Source organism: Engystomops pustulosus, chromosome 5 (assembly GCF_040894005.1).
Source record: "Engystomops pustulosus chromosome 5, aEngPut4.maternal, whole genome shotgun sequence".
NCBI classification, from domain to species: Eukaryota; Metazoa; Chordata; class Amphibia; order Anura; family Leptodactylidae; genus Engystomops; species Engystomops pustulosus.
The window spans coordinates 174,002,504-174,022,698 of record NC_092415.1 but is presented as its reverse complement, the minus strand read 5'-3'; the positions used below and the strand labels follow the sequence as shown (position 1 = coordinate 174,022,698).

Sequence of the window (20,195 nt, the reverse complement as noted above, 5' to 3'; positions counted from 1 at the left end):
ACACACCTAGGAGCCCTTTAGTTTCATTAGCATAATTTTAAGAGTTGATTTTACAAGGAAGGCGGCCATGGATAACAAATATAATATTACCACAGCCACCTGGTTTATCATGATGTATTTTAATATGAGACTTTTCTTTTAAAAAACAGGAGCCAGATCACAGTTTTTACTTCTATTCTTTTCTGTAAGAGACGAGAATAACAGAAATATAACACCTCGGTTCTAAATGGCTTCTGCTTGACATTCTTCTGTCCTGCTTTCGGTAATAAGAATGCGTCAAAAACGCAACACTAAATGCAACGCGTCGTGTGAACGCGGTCAGAAATGAGCCTAGCTGCCCCAGCTCCACTTTAAATAACGGGAGCATATGGGAAAGTATCGTTCTGTGCAGTGTTTTATGGCTTGACGAAGGATCCTTTCCGTTTGTATGAGTTGTAAATATATTATGTTCCTACAACTAAGACAAATGGTAATAAGCGGAACAAACGATTCTACGTTTTACTTTAAAACCAGTGAATTGAATAGCTATTAATCACTACGCATGCGCAGAGAACTTACAGTAGAGCATAGAGGAGCCGGGTTGTTACTGTGACGGGGTGGAGACGCGCAGGCGCTCTATCTCTGGAGGACCGGCGCTCGCTGGTAGATGCTCAAAGGTGACAGCCGGGTGCAGAGATCACGTTACACGATGCATAGAGTGCGGGTTGTGCTGGGGCATCTCCCTGGGACCTCCATGGGGGTTCGGGCTGAGACCACCGCAGTCGTGTCGGACAGATCGCAGGACATTGTGGTTGTACACGGAAGGAGGACTCCAATCTGCAAAGCAAAGAGGGGGGGCTTCAAGGTAACCTACTAGTATACGATCGCCAGATGTGTGTGCGACCAGATCGTACACTAGAAGTCTGCACTGGGATTTTCTGGCTACAATCCAAGTAGTGTGACTGGATTGTACGACTGTGGTCGCTACATGTATAGACCGGTCATTGGTCACATGTGTCAGAGTTGTATCTGATGTAGACGCTAACATCTCTCCTACAGGAACATCGTATGTGCAGCTGGCCTTAGTTTTACTTTGATCTTGGTGTCCTGTGTTATATAGCTAATTATAATTGTTATTCATGCCTTTCTCCCTTCTGAAATCAAGTTTTAAAATTATGCTAATGTTCATGAATATTACCAGAGCTCCTATATGTTGCAGCTTCACAGGCTGTCACATTGTCTAACCCTCTTCTCCCTCAGCACATCCACCTCCCTCTGCCTTATGTAATCTCACAGCAGCAGAGGAAGTTTCAGCACAAGGTGGTAGGGGTGAAGTGCTCCTGCACAGTGTAACAGCATGTGAAGCTACAGCCCAGAATGGCTCTTGTAACTACCAGGAGCCCTTCATACTCATTAGCATAAGTCGATTTTAGAAGGAAGGAGGCCATGGATAACAAATGTAAGATTACCGCAGCCACGGTGCCTGGATCTATGAGTAAGTGTTGGTTTATCATGAAGGATTTTTATGGTAGATGATCACAGTACTGTGGTACAGTTCATTTCAAAGAGCAGAAAGCTCTTGGTACAGAAACAAAGGTATGATTACTCAGATCTTCAGGGCTTATACCTAGCATGGTCTGCAGTTAATTATGGTCTAAACTGATGACAGATTCCCTTTAAAAGGGTTGTGTAGTTTCCAAAAATAAATGTTATTGTTTATATAATGAAAAGTTATACAATTTTACCATATACCGTATATACTTGAGTAGAAGCAGAGTTGTGCAGCACAAAATTTGTGCTGTACAACCCTAACTCGGCTTAAAAATTAACTCTGTACTTCACCCTTCAGACATCCCGCATCTGCGTCCGGTGCCACCTCGGGTCCTTCAGATCCTCTTCGGGTCCCCTCGTGATGCCAGTGGCTCACAAACGAAGACGTCGGCAAGCGGCTGACGTCATTTTGTGTGCCGGCAGAGTGTGAAGACCCAAAGAGGAGCAGAAAAACCCGAAGAGGATCCGTAGGACCCGAGGGGGCACCGGAGCATCGGACACAGAAGAGGACTTACAGGGTATGTCGGAAAGTTGAGTAGTGTTAACATTTTTTTTTTTTTTTTTTTTTTTACTACATGGTCTGGCAGGCTGTACCCTTCACGGGGGGCCGGCAGGCTGTACCCTTCACGGGGGGCCGGCAGGCTGTACCCTCCACGGGGGGCCGGCAGGCTGTACCCTCCACGGGGGGCCGGCAGGCTGTACACCTGTACACTGGAAGGATGTGACCACTGCATTTCCCACCCTCGGCTTATACTGAAGTCAATAGGTTTTCCCAGTTTTTTGTGTTAACATTAGGTACCTCGGCTTATACTCGAGTATATACAGTACTTTCTGTATTATTTCAAGCAAACAGAAAAGCTTGAGGAATAGATGCACAAAGTATATTGGAAAATTGTGTAACTTTTCATTATTCAAAAAATAATCTTTAATTGATGAAACTGGACATCCCCTTCAAGGATAGGAAAACTGTAAGAAGCAATGCATTAAGTTTTATTTTTCCTGAATCACTTATTTCTTTAATCTGTTTCCTAGTTTGTAGATCCAGATTATGACATGATTTCTTCCATGTAACCTTATTTAATGACAGGGATTCTTCTATGAATTGCCTACTGGCTGCTATGTACATACTACAGACCTTTGTGCTGCTCATCACTGCTTTACTGCATCGGTTACCTATGTATTGAGGACAGTTTATTTTTTCACCATATAGTTCCAGAAAACTGTTTTTTAATTGCATATTAGATCCTGAAACTGTTTATCTTTTGTAATACCAAACCAATAATTGGACCAGTATTTTCAGAAAAAATTTCAAAAAAAATCTTATTTAATAGGATACAACACAATTATTGTAATGTAGATCAATGCCTGCGGTGTCACTAGGAAAGACTGGGCCCCATAGCAAAATTATAGTTGGGGGGCCCCCTCCATCAAAGGGTTGTCGCCATTTCCGTGTGGTAAATCCACAGTGTAATTCAGTAGCAGAACAGTTTATGGGATTTATGACAATCCTATACACACAGTGCAGAAAAATGTCTGCTGTAGAAAGCCAATTTATGATCCATAGCAATGAAATGATTTGTCTTTTATTACTGCAGATCAATGTGCAGAAATCATTCTTTCCAATGCAAAGGTTGAGCTTCGCAGCTGTCCTGAGATGCATAAGAGTACAAACATAGAGAATACATACTGCGCGCACACAAGGTACACGTGTACATACAACATACTGCGCGCACACAAGGTACACGTGTACATACAACATACTGCGCGCACACAAGGTACACGAGTACATACAACATACTGCGCGCACACAAGGTACACGAGTACATACAACATACTGCGCGCACACAAGGTACACGTGTACATACAACATACTGCGCGCACACAAGGTACACGTGTACATACAACATACTGCGCGCACACAAGGTACACGAGTATATACAACATACTGCGCGCACACAAGGTACACGTGTACATACAACATACTGCGCGCACACAAGGTACACGTGTACATACAACATACTGCGCGCACACAAGGTACACGTGTACATACAACATACTGCGCGCACACAAGGTACACACTTACTTACTCCCTGTGGTCTGTGAACTCCAGTGACCATACGGTCCGGCCGGGTATGCAAGTGACAATCCATGTTAGCCTGAAAGCAGATTTTTGTTATTGGGGCATAAGATGTAATAAACCACAACATTATAAGAAAACAGGAATGTTTCATTGTCAATACAGAACATTCAATTCTTATAATCCAGGGCCGGATTATACCACCCACTTTGCCCTTTAAGGGGCCCCCACCAAATGTGGGCATTTGGGTCTGGGCTCCCCGGGCTGTATCCACCAGATGTGCCCCCGACTTCTTGGTACACCCCTCTGATATCCACTGTCCACAGGGGGGCTGTATATAGTTATTATAAGGGGGCTGAATATAGTTATTTTATGGGGACTGTATATTGTTAATGCTGGGGGGTGCATATAGTGATTACCGGGGGAGGCTGTATATAGCAATTGCTATTCCCTGTCTGGACTACATTCAATGGGGCCCCCACCAACCTTCATTCAGCCCTGCCTTAATCAATGCTTCCTTTTTACATAGCAGATCCTGTAAGATTTATTGCCAAACAGAAATGATCTAGTAGCGTTACACTTGGGTGATAGGGGGCGCTGCACTACAGGAAAATAGGAAAGAAGAACATCACATATTTTGTATGTGATTACTGAAATATAATATACACAGTTCCCGAGTTACATACAAGATAGGGTCCATCGGTTTGTTCTTAAGTAGAATTTGTATGTAACTCAAAACTGTATATAAAACAAAAATGTTTTTTGTCCCAGTGGCAATTGGAGTTCTTTTTGCTGTAATTGGACCAAGGATTAATAATAAAGCTTCATTACACATTACAACTGATCATTGCAGTCTGGGACTATAGTAACATCCAGAGAGCTTCATCAGAGGTCACAGAGGGGAAAGGGGTCCGTCTTTAACTAGGGGTCATCTGTAAGTCAGGTGTCCTTAAGTAGGGGACCGCCTGTACAGATGTTTCATGTGCATTTACTAACTAGAAAAAGCAGAGACATTTCTGATTATGAGATGAAATCAGATATTCCAATTCCAGACATGAATTTGAAGAGAATTATATTATAATAGGTTAACATGTACCCCAATCTCTGATCCATTGGGTCGACCAGTATGTATTATGGCCCAGGAGTCGGACAGCTGTTTGTATATAGGTCTTGTGACAGAACCTGTAATGTTACAGTCGCCTCCATTACAAATAAAATAGAATCTACCATCAAAGTCAAGCAAGAAAATAAACCAGGGACACTTACTCATAGATCCAGACCCCCTGACTGTGGTAATATCCTTATATTTGTTATCCATGGCCTCCTGCCTTCCAAAATCAGTTATTATGATGATGAGCTTGAAGGGCTCTGGGAGGAATTACCAGAGCCCCTCTGATTCACAGACTGTTACACTGTGCAGGAGCCTTCCCCTGTCCAATGTGAAACTACCTCTGTTGCTGTGAGATTACATCAGGCAGAGGGCGGAGGAGGAGTGAAAAGACCTGTAAAGCCAGAGCATGGAGGGGCTCTGGTAACACTCCTAGGAGCCTTTCAGTTTCATTAGCATACTAGCATACTAGTTTCAGAATCATTAGTTGATGTTAGAAGGAAGGAGGCCTTGGATAACAAATATAATGTTACCACAGTCACAGTTCCTGGATCTATGACTAAGTGCTCCTGGTTTATCATGATGGATTTTAATAGAAGATTTTTCTTCTACATCACGTTTTTTACTTCTGTTCTCTTCTTTAAGAGACGAGAATAACAGAAATGTAACACATCTGTTCTAAACGGCTCCTGCTGGACATTATCCTGTCCTGTTTTGGGTAACAAGAATGCAGGCTGCTGCGCTATTATTCCAGTATAAAGTAACAGAATTCTGCATATGATGCAAGGATCCAGATTGTTTCCTTCATTCCTTCCATTACACTGGCAATTTTCTTGAAATAAATATTATAAGCCATTAATAAGCGATATGAAACTGATGGAATATGTATCACGTCTTGCTTGTTTTCGGCTCGGTTCACACCTGATCTTAGGGGTTTTCGTCACGTTCATTTTAAGAGAAACATAACAGAAGTTTAACAGAAAGGCTTCGATTTACTATTAGTGAGGCAAACTGCACATGGTGCAAAGTGTGCCAAATTACTGAATACTGTGACGGGTGGAGACGCGCATGCGCTCTATCTCTGGAGGACCGGCGTTCAGTGGTAGATGCTCACAGGTGACAGCCCGGTGCGGAAATCACGATGCATAGAGTGCGGGCTGAGCTGGGACATTTCCCGGGGACCCCCAGGGGGGCTCTGGCTGAGTCCACCGCAGTCGTGTCGGACAGATCGCAGGACATTGTGATTGTACACGGAAGGAGGACTCCAATCTGCAAAGCAAAAAGGGGGGGCTTCAAGGTAACCTACTAGTATACGATCGCCAGATGTGTGTGCGACCAGATCGTACACTAGAAGTCTGCACTGGGATTCTCTGGCTACAATCCAAGTAGTGTGACTGGATTGTACGACTGTGGTCGCTACATGTATAGACCGGTCATTGGTCACATGTGTCAGAGTTGTATCTGATGTAGACGCTAACATCTCTCCTGCAGGAACATCGTATGTGCAGCTGGCCTTAGTTTTACTGTGATCAGTGTCCTGTGTTGTATAGCTAATTATAATTGTTATTCATGCCGTCCTCCCTTCTGAAATCAAGTTTTAAAATGATGCCACTGTAGCTGAATGTCTCTCTGGGTGTTACTAGAGCCCTGCACCTTCACAGGCTGTTACACTGTCTAACCCTCTGTTCCCTCAGCACAGAGTGGGAGGGGTAAAGTGCTCCTGCACAGTATAACAGCATGTGAAGCTAGAGCACAGAATGGCTCTTGTAACCCCCAGGAGCCCTTCTTGGCATAATTTTAAAAGTTTCTTTTAGAAGAAAAGAAGCTGTGGATAACAAATATAAGAAGATTATCACAGTCATGATGCCTGGATCTATGAGATAGTGCCCCTGGTTTATCATGATGGATTTTGATGGTAGATATTCATCTTATATAAATTTGTATGTATGTCATAGATAATTTCTTGACATAAACTTTTGTTTCTATTGAAATAAATTTTTACCTTTCACCTTAGGAAACCACCCCTGATGAGCTCCTGGCTTCTGTGATGACGGCTGTTCTCAAAGATGTCAATCTGAGGCCAGAGCTTCTAGGAGATATCTGTGTAGGTGAGTAGACCTTGGATATGCATCACTTTTATTCCTGAGATGAGTCACTTTTAGAAGCGGGCCTCTTGGCCTCTATAGCAGCTGGGACCACAATCACATCTTTCCCATCAATAATTAAACTTTCCCTCCAGCCCCTTTACCATAGTCCCAGTGTAATGTGACCACTGAGGCCAGGTTTACTTCATCATCATCATCATTGACTTTCTCATCATACGGTCAGTGAACATGACACAACTGCAGGACCTGATTGCCAGTGCTGGAACTTGGAACCCTGTGGAGAGTTTATCCAAACCAGAAAGTTTTATTTATCAGAATACCCATTAAATGCCATGGAAAAAATGTGATTACCAAGACTATTGGCAACCCTCTACTATAATATCTGTGTTGTAGTATAATAACAGGACATTTCTCATATTTGTCACACTACGAGATGCTTTTTGTATTTGGGAAAATGTTTTCTTGCATGTTATCTGCAACATATTGATGTCCTTCACAAGGGTCCAACTACACCTAACTCCCGCGGAGCACTTCCATAATCATGGTGGATTGCTTGGTATTCTTCACGTCCTATATACAGTACTAATATTAGTTATTTTTGGCTGTGTGTTTCGCACAGTGAGGTGTAAGGTAGGACTGAGGATCTGGATGGCTGGCAGCGTCTTATAGGGCAAAGTTGAAGGCCAGTTCTGACTCAAGACCACAGCGTCAACCTTTGAACAGATTCTAATCATATTCCGATCCTTGTATCTGGTCTAAAGTTTGTTATGTAAAATGTGTTTAAAAATTTTTCATTCCCAGCTTCGAACATGTTTAGTTTGATTGAACCTCTGCCAGAATAAGCCATAAATGAATGTTCCATTGAGGATGAAAACAGAAGGTTTCCTCAAAATAAATTATAACCGCAATCCCCCCCCTCACCCCTTCCCCCCTTGCTGGCCTCAATAGTCAATGGCAGCAGCCCCATACATCGCCGCGGACCTGAATGACAATGCTGGCAGCAGCAAGGGGAATAAATATACCGTATTTTTTGGACTATAAGGCGCGCAAAAAATCCTTAGATTTTCTCAGAAATCAAAGGTGCGCCTTATTGTCCAGTGTGCCACCTGCTGGTCATTCATCCTTATAATCAGGTGCGCCTTATAATTCCGTGCGCCTTATATATGAACCTAGACGTTTTAGCAGGCATTTATTGATAGTGCGCCTTATAATCCGGTGCGCCTTATAGTCCAAAAATTACGGTAGTTTGTTTTCTCCTCACATTCTCTGGTTTTAGGCACTTTTACAATCATTTCTGATGACTCCTCTAAACTGTGGTTGTTATTTTCTTGCAGGAAATGTACTACAACCTGGAGCAGGCGCTCTTGTCGCAAGGATCGGTCAGCTTCTCAGGTATATGTGGTGATTTCTGTGTGCGGTTTAGAGATATAAGGGGAGATTTATCTTCAAGAGGCTTAGGTATTCCAATGTATCCGGCCGGGTGGTTGGTTCTGCCTGGGCTGGAAAAATAGGCTGTGTCCTGTACACTTTCAGTTGTGAGAGTTCACTGGCTGCAGGAAGTGCACAGAAATGGGGCAGGACCGCCCCGCCCCACTCTTCCACTGGCTGTGCCCCTTTAATGTGGAGTTGGTGTAAAGGGCATAGATTCACTGAAGGTGGAGATATTGTGTCAGAAATGTAAAACATTGCTTTTATTTCTTTTATTTTTGATAAAATACTAGACAGAGCTGTGAGTGCAGACGCACATTGTAAAATAACTTTGTTGCCATTGGCGAGTGTATAGGCAGATTCTTACTATTACACTTCACAAGGGTTCGTATGGGCTAAACAGCACATGAGTCATGGGTTAAATACCACAGAACAACAAATCTGCTCCTCCATTACACAATATAATTTCACAAAGCAGAGTTTACCCTGGGAAACCTGCTCCCTCGATCGACCGGATTTACTGGCCTGAAGCGAACTCTGTTCATAAATCTGTGCATAAATTATCCACAAATTAAGCGCTTAAAGGGAACCTACCACCACGATTTTACCTATAAAGGTAGATCAGGTGGTAGGTGGATGTAAGGGACGTGAGGATTAGCTCATTTTAGAGCTAATCCTCACGTCCCCGCTAATTTTTGGGAAACTTTATGGAACTAATATGTAAATTTCGTTATGCGGCTACTGGGGCGTGGAGTAGGCGGGCACGAGGCTACACAGCGCGGCTACTCCACGCCCCAGTAGCCACATTACTCCTCCTACCCTGTTGCGTGCGGCGCGCAGCTCCTCGTAGCTGCGCGCCCTCGTCCGACAAGCCGGCTACTGCGCATGCTCAGTAGCTCCGGCCCCGGAGCTGGGGCTGCTCAGCCGCCGGCCTGCATGCGCAGAACGCCATCATGACGGACGGGGGCGCGCAGCTACGAGGAGCTGCGCACCGCACGCAACAGGGTAGGAGGAGTAATGTGGCTACTGGGGCGTGGAGTAGCCGCGCTGTGTAGCCTCGTGCTCGGCTACTCCACGCCCCAGTAGCCCCATAACAAAATTTACATATTAGCTCAATAAAGTGTACCAAAAGTTAGCGGGGACGTGAGGATTAGCTCTAAAAAGAGCTATCCTCACATCCCTTACATCCACCTACCACCTGATCTACCTTTATAGGTAGAATCGTGGTGGTAGGTGCCCTTTAAAGACTAAAATACTGAAACCTGTTTAAACAGTTCTGTGGAGACAACATGTACAATACTTGGTTCTTGTGATTCTTCTTCCTTATAGTGGGATCCCGGAGACTGTGCCCTTATCCTGTGTGAACAGGCAGTGCTCCTCTGGCCTGCAAGCCATCATCAACATCGCCGGTGAGAGTCCTAGGTGTCCCTCTATGACAGGGTTTATTCTTTGCAGCCTTTTGTATGGTAACACAAATCCCATATTTCATTAACTTTATATATACCGTATATACTCGAGTATAAGCCGACCCAAGTATAAGCCGAGGCCCCTAATTTTACCACAAAAACCTATATATTTTTTACTCGAGTATAAGCCGAGTTTGGGTTTTCAGCACATTTTTTTGTGCTGAAAAACTAGGCTTATACTCGAGTATATAAGGTAAATAGCATAAATAAATGACACAAGACAATGTTTTTATTGGTGAAAAATGGGCGCAATGTTTTATTATTGGGTAACCAAGAATAAATATTAATAAATAATTTCCAACATTAAAATAATAATAATATTAATGAATATTAAATGATTAAAAACTGTTACTTTAAAACATTCAATCATATAATTAATATATAGCATGACCAAACCCCCACTAACAAACAATCGCCACAAGATTAAGTGAATCAATTAGGGGCGGGCTGGGCCGGCCGCTGTTCTCTGAGGGTGCGGTCACACGTCGCGTTTACTGCATGCGTTTAAAAACGCATTGCTACAACTGAAGGGAGATTTGCCTAATTAAACAGCTGTTAACGCTTGCGTTTACAAAACGCATGCGTTAACCGCGATGTTACCGCATGTGTTAACAATGTGTTAACAACCGCATGTGTTAATCGCAATGTAAACAAATGTGTTAACACTTGCGTTTTGTAAACGCAAGCGTTAACAGCTGTTTAATTAGGCAAATCTCCCTTCAGTTGTAGCAATGCGTTTTTAAACGCATGCAGTAAACGCGACGTGTGACCGCACCCTCAAGGTCTTGAAGAACTGGCCCAGAAACCCAGGTGACAGCTCCTTATATTCGTAAGTAAGGACGACCAGCTGCCAATCAGCTGACCGCCTACTATATTTCGCCTGGAGACAGGAATGCCATTGACCCAGCCTAACCACCAATCAGGTGGCATTATTTTCATGAGGAGAATTGGAATAAACATCACACAAAAAAAGAGCGGCAAAATTCAACTCTGACAGAAGCACATTAACCCTTTCATGAACATATCAAGTAAAAAAAACAATATCTCCAGGGATTGTGTTACCATGTATCCCCTTCAAAATAATTTCAGGGGCCCCTATGCATTATTCCTGAATTCGTGGTTCCGTTTTTGGCTGATATATCTGCCTAAAAATTTGCCAACCCTTAAAAAAAAATCTGGTTGTAGACGTTCTATATTGGGGCTGTCTCAAGGAATATTCCTGACCAATAAATGTATGTACCATTACAGGTGGCATCCGAAATGGCTCCTATGATATTGGATTGGCATGTGGGTAAGTATACTTTACTCTCTAATAAAGTGATTGTAGAAGGTGTTATTCAGGTGGTCATGTGTGATATACAGGAATTCTCCCATCTTTTGACCATACAAAACTGCAGACAGTGCTCGGTATTGGTTTGGAGAGCGTGTGTGTGTGTTAGTAGCAGCAGGACTGTGAAAGTGCATTTATGTACCAGGATTGTATCTTGGCATGGTGTAATCTTTTCACTGAACACAGCACAGCCCCTCCATGCTGCTCTGAGTAAGAGCTATAGCGGGCAAGGCCTAGACCAAGCATTTTGGTGCCCTAGGCAGATGAGCAATGCGGGAGGAGACAATCGCTGGGAGAAGTGGCCCCAGACAGAAACTTCTGTCTTCTTCAGCCATGGGCAGAATCCCACCACCAAAGTTAAGTGGCAGTGTGGAGCCTGGTAGCAGGCTTTGTTAGAAGTTCAGCTACAATCCTGGAATATAAATCCATTGTTCACAATTCTAATTCCACACGCGAAGGTCTAGTAGCACAGAACTCCAGGACCAATACCTTATACTGTCTGCAGCTTTGTATGGTCACACCTGACTCCCTTTTACATTTGGAGAACCAATAGAATAATATCAGTACAGGCCTGCAGATAGGAGTCCTGGAAAATTAGTTTATATGTATCTTCATATATGTTGTAAGTTGAAGCTCTTAATCCTGGGCTGTGGGTCCCGTGAGTGCTTTTTGGGCGGTCTTTTAAACTTAAGTGCTATCTGAGCTGCACACAGAACCTCCCCTTTGCTCTTGGTGACTGCTGTAGCAAACCACTACTTACCGTACTTTTTTTTTTTTTTTTGTGTCTATTTGGGTCTCAAATGAGAAACTTTATTGATGAGTTGTCCACAAACAGAACACAGTAGGAGAGGGATAGTACAGGTCACCTCATGTAATAATGAAAACAGAAGTTTCATCCCCCGACCAGAGATAACTTTACTATCTCGCTCTGTGACTGAGCAAAGGTTGCTTGAAGGTTTCTTGCACAAGAACGTCTCCAATGTTGGCTTTAATATAGTACTTACACAGGAACGGCCAAAGGTTACCGTGTCCTGAGGTCAAGTCGTAGTCCTCAAAACAGAGCAGATAATATGTGACTATTTCACATAAGTTTGTTTTTTTCTTTAGACAGTCAGATATGTAAGGGGCACGTCACAGGTTTTGTTTTCTAACCAAAAAAAGGTGAGTTAGGATCTCGGGTCAGCCATTTAGAGGAAAGGTTGTGCTCTAAATAGTTCTGGAAAAGCCATTTACTCTGTAATGAGTACTCTGCATGTACTGGAATTAGAGCCTCCTGATGAGAGATTATAGGGGCTGGGGACTAGGTTGAATCCAAAAATCAAAGAACACAGCAGTGTGAGGACACTCCTGCAGTGCTTAAAGTCCAGCTACAATCCTGGAATAGAAATGCTGCAGATCATAGATTCACTCAACCGTAGGGGGAAATATGTACGTCCGCAAGCTTGTAGCCTGTACATATGTCCTCCATAGGCCGGCAATGGGTGCATGGAGCGATATTGTGCAGCACCGTACCGCTCCGTACAAGGGAAAAAGATAGGACATGTCCTATCTTTCCCCGTGTTAGTGCGCCGTGCATCGCTATGTAGAGGGGAAAGGTCACCACTGCTCCTCTCCATCGCAGCGAACGTATGTCTACCTGGCTAAGGCCCGGCGGGCATACGTTTGTGTAAATGTAGCCTAAGGGTAATCGAGGAGTCAGTATTGGAGTCAAAAGTTTGGCTTACTTGTACTTGGCCATATATATTGAATGGAGAATCATTTGGTTTAGTCAGAACACCCCATTTTGTGATCATTCAGACTTTTGAAAGGGTATAACTTTGTATTGTGAGACATCGCCTTCTTATATTGTGATGTCTCAGATAAGACGAAGATGCACTGGAATCTTCTTTCGGTCCCTTTAAAGGTTAATTCTATCCATTTCCATGTTTGCAATAATTCATAGAAGCAATACATAAACTTGTGAGGACTAAATACTCTTCATGAATTAACAACTCTGTTACCAGGAGAATTGTTACACCAGATTTACACGTCATTGTTCCTTTTTTAGGGTTGAATCCATGAGCCTCAGAAGTGTGGGAAATCCTGGAGACATCAGCCCTCGAACTGGTGATGACAGTAAAGCCAGGGACTGCTTGATCCCCATGGGGTAAACAAATCTAGAGAGACTGCGTTGGAATTAGACAATATAATATGGGGGAGATTTATCATCAAGTTTCTGAGGTAAAACTGTTCTAGTTACCCATGGAAACCAATCAGAGCTCAGCTTGAGTTTTTTGAACCACTGTGGGGAAATGAAAGCTGAGCTCTGATTGGTTGCTTTGGGAAACTAGAATAGTTCTGCTCTAAGGCTACATTCACACAGACTTTGCCGCACGTGTCCGCGCCGGGGAAAGGAGGAGGGAGTGAGCACTGCTCACCCCCGCCCCTTTCCATAGGGATATATGGCGCACGGCGCTGTATGCCGAGAAAAGATAGGACATGTTCTATCTTTTCACGGCTACGGAGTGGTACGGTGCCGCACGTGTTCTGCACCGGACCGCTCCCGCACGGCGCCGCGTGTCCATTGCTGGCCTATGGGGGACGTATATGCAGTATATATACGTCCCATGAACGGCAGTGTGAATGAGGCCTAAGAGACTTATGATAAATCTCCCCCTATGTATTCACTTTTATGTTCTCTCTTGATGTTTTTTTTTTTTATTGTATTTTGCATTCACTTCAAATGTGACATTCTGAAAAAGACATTGAATATAGTGTAAAAGGGTTTCCCATTTACAAAAGGAATGACATAACATATAAATTAACGATAAATAAAGATCTGCTCTTCTGTGGCCCCCAAAATAAAGTGGTCATAGTGCTTGCTAGTTTAGCGACCTACTGCTGCAAAATTTGGTAGGAGGCCTATAGTGCACTGAAAAACATTGAATAAGGAGCAGCACTAAGACTACAGCTCCTTCATTGTCATGGGAGATGGGTCCCGGAGAAATGCAATGAGGGCTTTGTTGGTGGGACCCCCTGCAATTGGCTATAATCGGCAGAAAAACCAATAATCCTGAACACCAACACTGGGCCGGTGTTTGTGCCTGCTCCAGCATATGGATGAAGATCAGCCATACTCTATGTAAGGGGCATCCTCTGTGTGACAGAGCGTCTCTTTAGTAAGCTCAGGCCTTATTTCTGCTGCTGTGTCTTGTTGTAAGGTTTATCCCATAAACACTGAGCAAATGTCACGTCTGATCTGAGACCGTTTCCTCAGCAGAAATGTTTCATTCCAGGATTACCTCAGAAAATGTGGCTGAACGGTTTGGGGTCACAAGACGAAAACAAGACGAGTTTTCTTTGGCTTCACAACAAAAGTAAGTAATCAGTGAGATGTCTTTTAGTAAGTAGATGACATGTTTTGTGTGTTGTACATACAGCCGGGAAATGATGCACATTGCTTAGTAACAGTGTGAGAAGGAGACAGTGGTAGGAGTAGGGTCACCTATGCGTAACATGAAGTGTCTGACAGAAGGATTGCAATTATGATCCTCAAAATGACCCTGAGTTTATCCGACTACTAGGAGGAGAGCAGACAGTATTACAACATATCCTGGGAACAGTGTCTGCTTTTATATCTTCTTTTGCTTACTTTATATGACTTCTTGTGTAATTTCAGTGCATTTTCCCTACAGTCCTTTGGCACATGTCTGCACTATGACTTGTATGTTTCAGAGCTGCAGCTGCCCAAAGATCTGGAAATTTTAAAGCTGAAATCGTTCCTGTGACCACCGCATTTACAGATGATCAGGGCAACACAACCACCATAACCGTGACCGAGGATGAGGGGATTCGGCCAAACACAACTCTGGAGGGACTTGCAAAACTTAGGCCAGCATTTAAGGATGATGGAAGTACCACTGCTGGTGAGTGAGGGGCATCCTACCTTACAGCTGAAGTAATTTGTGGTGATTTTGTCGAATAAACTTCGGGTACTTTTAGAGGATATTCTATGAGAACATTCTTAGGACGATTTCCTCTTTTCATCCCCTAATTCTTTACATTTTGTATTTTTTCAGGGAACGCCAGTCAGGTCAGTGATGGAGCTGCTGCGGTGTTACTAGCCAAACGTTCCACTGCTGCCCAGTTGGGTCTCCCCATCATGGGAGTGCTAAAATCCTTTGCTGTAGTTGGGGTTCCCCCTGACATTATGGGCATTGGACCTGCATATGCCATACCTGTGGCATTGGAGAAGGCAGGTAAGGTTTTCTCTTATTATAAGAAGATTTAGGGCTATTGGGTAGGCTTAAAGTTTTCATGGAAAATCTAAGATTGAATATAGGTCTAGGGGAAGAGAGAAACAGACTCAGCAGAGGATGGATAACATTCATCCTTGGGCCATGGGGTGTATGAAGATTATGATTTCCCAACAAGCTTAATTTTTTGAATGGCATTTAGCACCTACATAAGGTACCAGAACCAAGCTACTTGGGATAAGAGAGAGGGTCCTTTTGTCCCCTTTCAATTCTGCTGGGAGCAGGGCATATATTGTGCAATATATATAACATTCTGCTCACAGCCGCATCGGATAGAGCCGGCAGCGATTGCACAATATATGCGCTGCTGCAGGCTATTCTTACAGGTCCCCGCTGACAGGGTCGTGGAGGGGGGGTGTCGGCCGGCCCCCTTATAAATACGACTGACTGCTGCTCACAAGATACGAGGATCCGACCTCTTATTTGGTAAGAGGTCGGATCGTTTTAAACAAACTTTCGGAACCTACATTTTTTAATAAATGGCATAAATAGAAAGCTGCTGGGGAGAGGATTATGGGGGCATATTTGGTGGGGGTCTTTTTTTGGGGGGTGACAGGTCCTCTTGTAAAAAGTCATCTTGTACACCAGAAAATTTGGTGCATATTTAGTATTTCTGTCCCTGAGACAATTTTTTTTTTTGTTTTCAAATGCCAGTTTCTCTTCTGCTAGAACATTTTTCTTACGATCTGCCACTTTTCAGTGCCCAAAAAATAGTACGGTCAGATATTAATCGTGTCAGAGTTTCCACACCATGAGAACCATGTCCTTTTTCGAAGCAGAGGGGGGGGGGGGGGTGCGGACCACTTCTAAACAGGTAAATATCCTGCAATTTCTCGGTGTTTACTGTCTCAACAAAACATAACTATAACAGTAGGACCACGTAGCTAAAGGAAAACTAAATAATAGTTTAAGAAATCCATTGCTGGTTTACTGCTCTAAATCTGATCTACTGGTTTAGAGGGACAAATGTAAAATGGAACTGATTTGTGTTTTCTAGGTCTCTCCGTCCATGATATAGATGTGTATGAAATCAATGAAGCTTTTGCCAGCCAGGTATGTATTATCTTCACGGAAGGACTTTAATCTATGATCCTCCCTTGAAGTAGGCGTTACTGTGCCCCCAAATCCTGGTTAGATTGCAAATAATCACACAGTGATGTACACAGTGATAACAATTTCTAGTATAGAGTGACCAGCATTTCCCACAGGAAATTTACATCTCTGGTAGCGTATGAATTCACCAGATGATGCAGATAATTTTTTAGGTTAATAAGCGATTTAACACATAAAAGAGGGAAATACATTAAAAAAAAAAAAAGTAACTTTTTGTCAGAGATAAGACCTGCTGAGAGGCTTGAGGGGGCCGTCTTTCAAACGCCCCTAACTTGGGCTCTATAGCAGCTTGAACAATGCTTCTGGTGTAATTTTAAAGATGAAAAGCTATAGTTGGTTATACAATTCAGATACAAATCCAGTTTCCAGATATGTCTTGAGTTCACCATTCTGTTGCTACACGACTTATAAATTGAAATTTTGGGGTGTTTAAAATTGCACCTGAAACATGGCTACCAAATATCCCAAGATAACATCTAAAGTTACAATTCCGTCACCAGCCTCTAAGCGTGACTTATCTTGGGCACAAAAGTTTTCAGCTCATTTGCATATGACTCTGGAGGAGATATTTCATTTTAAGAAAATAATATTTCAGAACAGATGATCTGTTGTGATGTAGATCTAGGCATATTAGGCTTTTCCTAGATCACTTTCTTGCTTCCCTAAATTCTTTCTGTTGTCTTTATGTAGGCTGTATATTGTGTGGAAAAATTAGGAATCCCATTGGAGAAAGTTAACCCTAATGGAGGAGCCATAGCACTTGGACACCCCCTGGGCTGTACAGGAGCCCGCCAGACGGTCACTTTACTCAACGAGCTCAAGCGGAGGGGTAAACAGTAAGTCTTTTTCTACTTCAATTTTTTGCTAAATTGTCCAGTTTTAATATTCAAAAAATAATATATTCTACTCCTGTACTAACTATATGTACTTTGTGTTGCAGGGGTTATGGCGTTGTATCCATGTGTATTGGAACAGGGATGGGAGCAGCTGCTGTGTTTGAATACCCTGGAAACTAAACTGTGAAATACTGTCTGGATTACCTGTATGACTACAGGCGGTCCCCTACTTAAGAACACCCAAAGTACAGACAACCCCTAGTTAAAGACTGCCCACTGTGACCTCTGGTGAAGCTTTCTGAATGCTTTACTATAGTCTCGGGCTGCAATGATCAGCTGTAATGTATCTGTAATGAAGCTTTATTGATAATGTTTGTTCCAATTACAGCAAAATAAAAATTTGAAACTACAATTGTCACTGGGGCAAAAACATTTTTTGTCTGGAGCAACAATTATAAAATATACAGTTTCGACTTGCATACAAATTTAACTTAAGAACAAACCTATGGAAACTATCTTGTATGTAACCTGGGGACTGCCTGTACTGTTTGGGTGCTCTTACACAAGGGTTAGAAGACCCCGCTAATACTTAACACAATTTAGATTTGATCTCTAGGTGCATTGTTTCAGCTTGAATTGCTTATCGGTGGCTGCTAAAACTCGTGTGATCCCATTACACAGTCAGTTTTAAGGCTAAATTAGGTGATGGGAAACAAAAAAAGAAGAAAAAATTGAAAACAAACATGGTACTTCTCTTTTTTCCAGTCACTCCTGGTTTGGCTTATAAAATGCATCTAAAACCTGATCACGTTATCCCAGCTTAAGGCTACATGCACACTGCCGTTGCCCACCGTACCATAGCACGGTGGGCACACGGCAGCACGCGGGGAGAGGAGGAGGAAAGCGCTGCTCACCCCCGCCCCTCTCCATAGGAACATATGGCGCACGCCATAACACGGGAAAGGATAAGACATGTCCTATTTTTTCCCGTGGTACGGTGCCTCGCGTGTGCTGCACCGTACCGCTCCCGTACCATGCCGTGAGCCCATAGAAGTGTATAGGGGACGTATATATCGGCCGTATATATACGTCACCTGTATATACGTCCCCCATACATGTGTGTGAATGTAGCCTAGTTGTCTGCAGGTTGAAAATCACGGCTGCTTTCTTCCAAAAAACAGCACCACCCCGGACCAAGGCATAGAAAAGAAGGTAGCCGAGTTGTAATATCATGCACTACCCATGTAGCAGGCATGTTTTTCAACCTCTGGACAATCCCTTTAACAATTTACACCTATATCAAAAACTCGATCATCAGTTTTGTTATGTCTCCAGTCATTTTCATTAGTTATTGTGAGCCAAAACCAGGATTGCAGCAACACACAGAGCGGCCTATGTGTGGCTGCCACACTTTCTGGCCATGGTCTTATGGCACTTTTTATTGGGTAACTACTTAATTCCTTTCTTAAATCAAGCGCTTGAACTACATAAAATTTCCCTCTCTTTTGCATTGAATTATTACTAAAGAAAGGGCGAAATCGTCTGTAGAGTCCCTGTAAATTTGCTATTTTAGTAATAGTTCTAATTATTTGTTATAAGATCTCCACCATGTTCAGTAGATCTGAGCAGCGGCCATTTATTTCTTACTGGGTCTTATGATGCGTCATATAGATCTGGTAGTCGAATTCTTCTAAATTCCCAAAGATAAGTTTACCAGGTGTGACCAACTACTGCATAATTTTATTATATATTTTTGTACTAATTGTAATTGATTCTGTTGCAAATAACAAATAAATGGAATTCTTTCTTTCCTGTTTCTCACAGTCATTATTTATTGCAGATGATGGGGGATGTGAATTTGTCAATCCCCTGATGAATTATATTTCTGTAGAAAGTCTGTTGTATGCTATATGTGACACAACAAGCTTCTAACATTTTCAGTGATGAGTTCTGTTGTCCATGTAGTGTCCATATGCAGTTAGATTCTAATTTACTATATGGCACCTATTGAAATGTCATTTAGCTGGTAGTTCAGTTACACAGTATGCACTGGACACACTGGATCTGCAGAAGAAGGACCCACTGCAGAGTACAAAAATTTATTATTTTCCGATATTCCAGCTATTGACAGGTTTCCATATCACTCAATAAATGAAGGGCTTTCTATCACCATAAACAAAACTTTTTGATCTTACTTGGCAGCTTGCCAAACTGAGCAACAGGTCACTGCCAGCTACTGCTCCCCTACTCCATCATCATCATCCTCCTCACCGGCTCCTTCCCTATCTCACCAGAGAGCTGAATCTTTTATGGAAACCTCCTCTATGGACTGAGTTAATCATTAGCCTCCTTATCTATCTGACAGATGAACCTCAGAAGGTGTTCAAATATACTGCTCACTAGAGGAGAAAGAAGCAGAAAAAAGACAGAGAACCTGCTTTACTTAAAGGACACCTGTCATCAGGTCTGTGTCACTTGTCCTGTCACTACTACCTGTTGGAGCAGCTCACAAGGAGCCATCTGAGCCTTTATCTAGTTATTTCATACATTAATCATTATAAAATCATCTTTTCTTTATTATGTAAATGAGGCTGGTCAGAAGCAGTGATGTCACCCCTGTTACCCCTCCTCTCTCCTCCCCCTTCTCATGTCTGTGTGTAATATAGTAAAGCATTGCTAGTGTCTATGCTTTATCTGCTGACATGCTGCATCTTCCTAATACACAGAGACACAGACATCAGCTACACAAGTACCTGACATGTTCTGCTATAACATGGCTACCTGAAGCTGTTGTATCTCTCCTATACACACACAGGCTGCAGGAGGTGTGGCCAGCAGCAAGCACATGTAACATCCATTACACCATTATACATCCCATCATTTTACAGACTGTCAGTCAAGCACTGG

At 42.8% G+C, this 20,195-nt stretch overlaps 1 protein-coding gene across 2 annotated transcripts; it reads left to right on the top strand.

Annotated features, from left to right (window-relative positions):
• The first annotated feature begins 565 nt into the window (after nt 1-565).
• ACAA1 (acetyl-CoA acyltransferase 1) lies at nt 566-19,098 on the top strand. Of its 2 annotated transcripts, none has more exons than XM_072153847.1 (12): nt 566-844; nt 6,730-6,823; nt 8,155-8,212; nt 9,578-9,657; nt 10,963-11,005; nt 13,092-13,190; nt 14,320-14,400; nt 14,759-14,949; nt 15,103-15,282; nt 16,337-16,392; nt 17,143-17,288; nt 17,393-19,098. In XM_072153847.1, the coding sequence occupies exons 1-12, from the start codon at nt 647-649 to the stop codon at nt 17,466-17,468; spliced, it is 1,302 nt and encodes a 433-aa protein (XP_072009948.1). In that variant the 5' UTR covers nt 566-646; the 3' UTR covers nt 17,469-19,098. The 2 variants fall into 2 exon arrangements, with proteins under 2 accessions (XP_072009948.1, XP_072009949.1); XM_072153848.1 differs by lacking the exon at nt 566-844 and adding an exon at nt 5,681-6,012.
• Nucleotides 19,099-20,195: the final 1,097 nt, after the last annotated feature.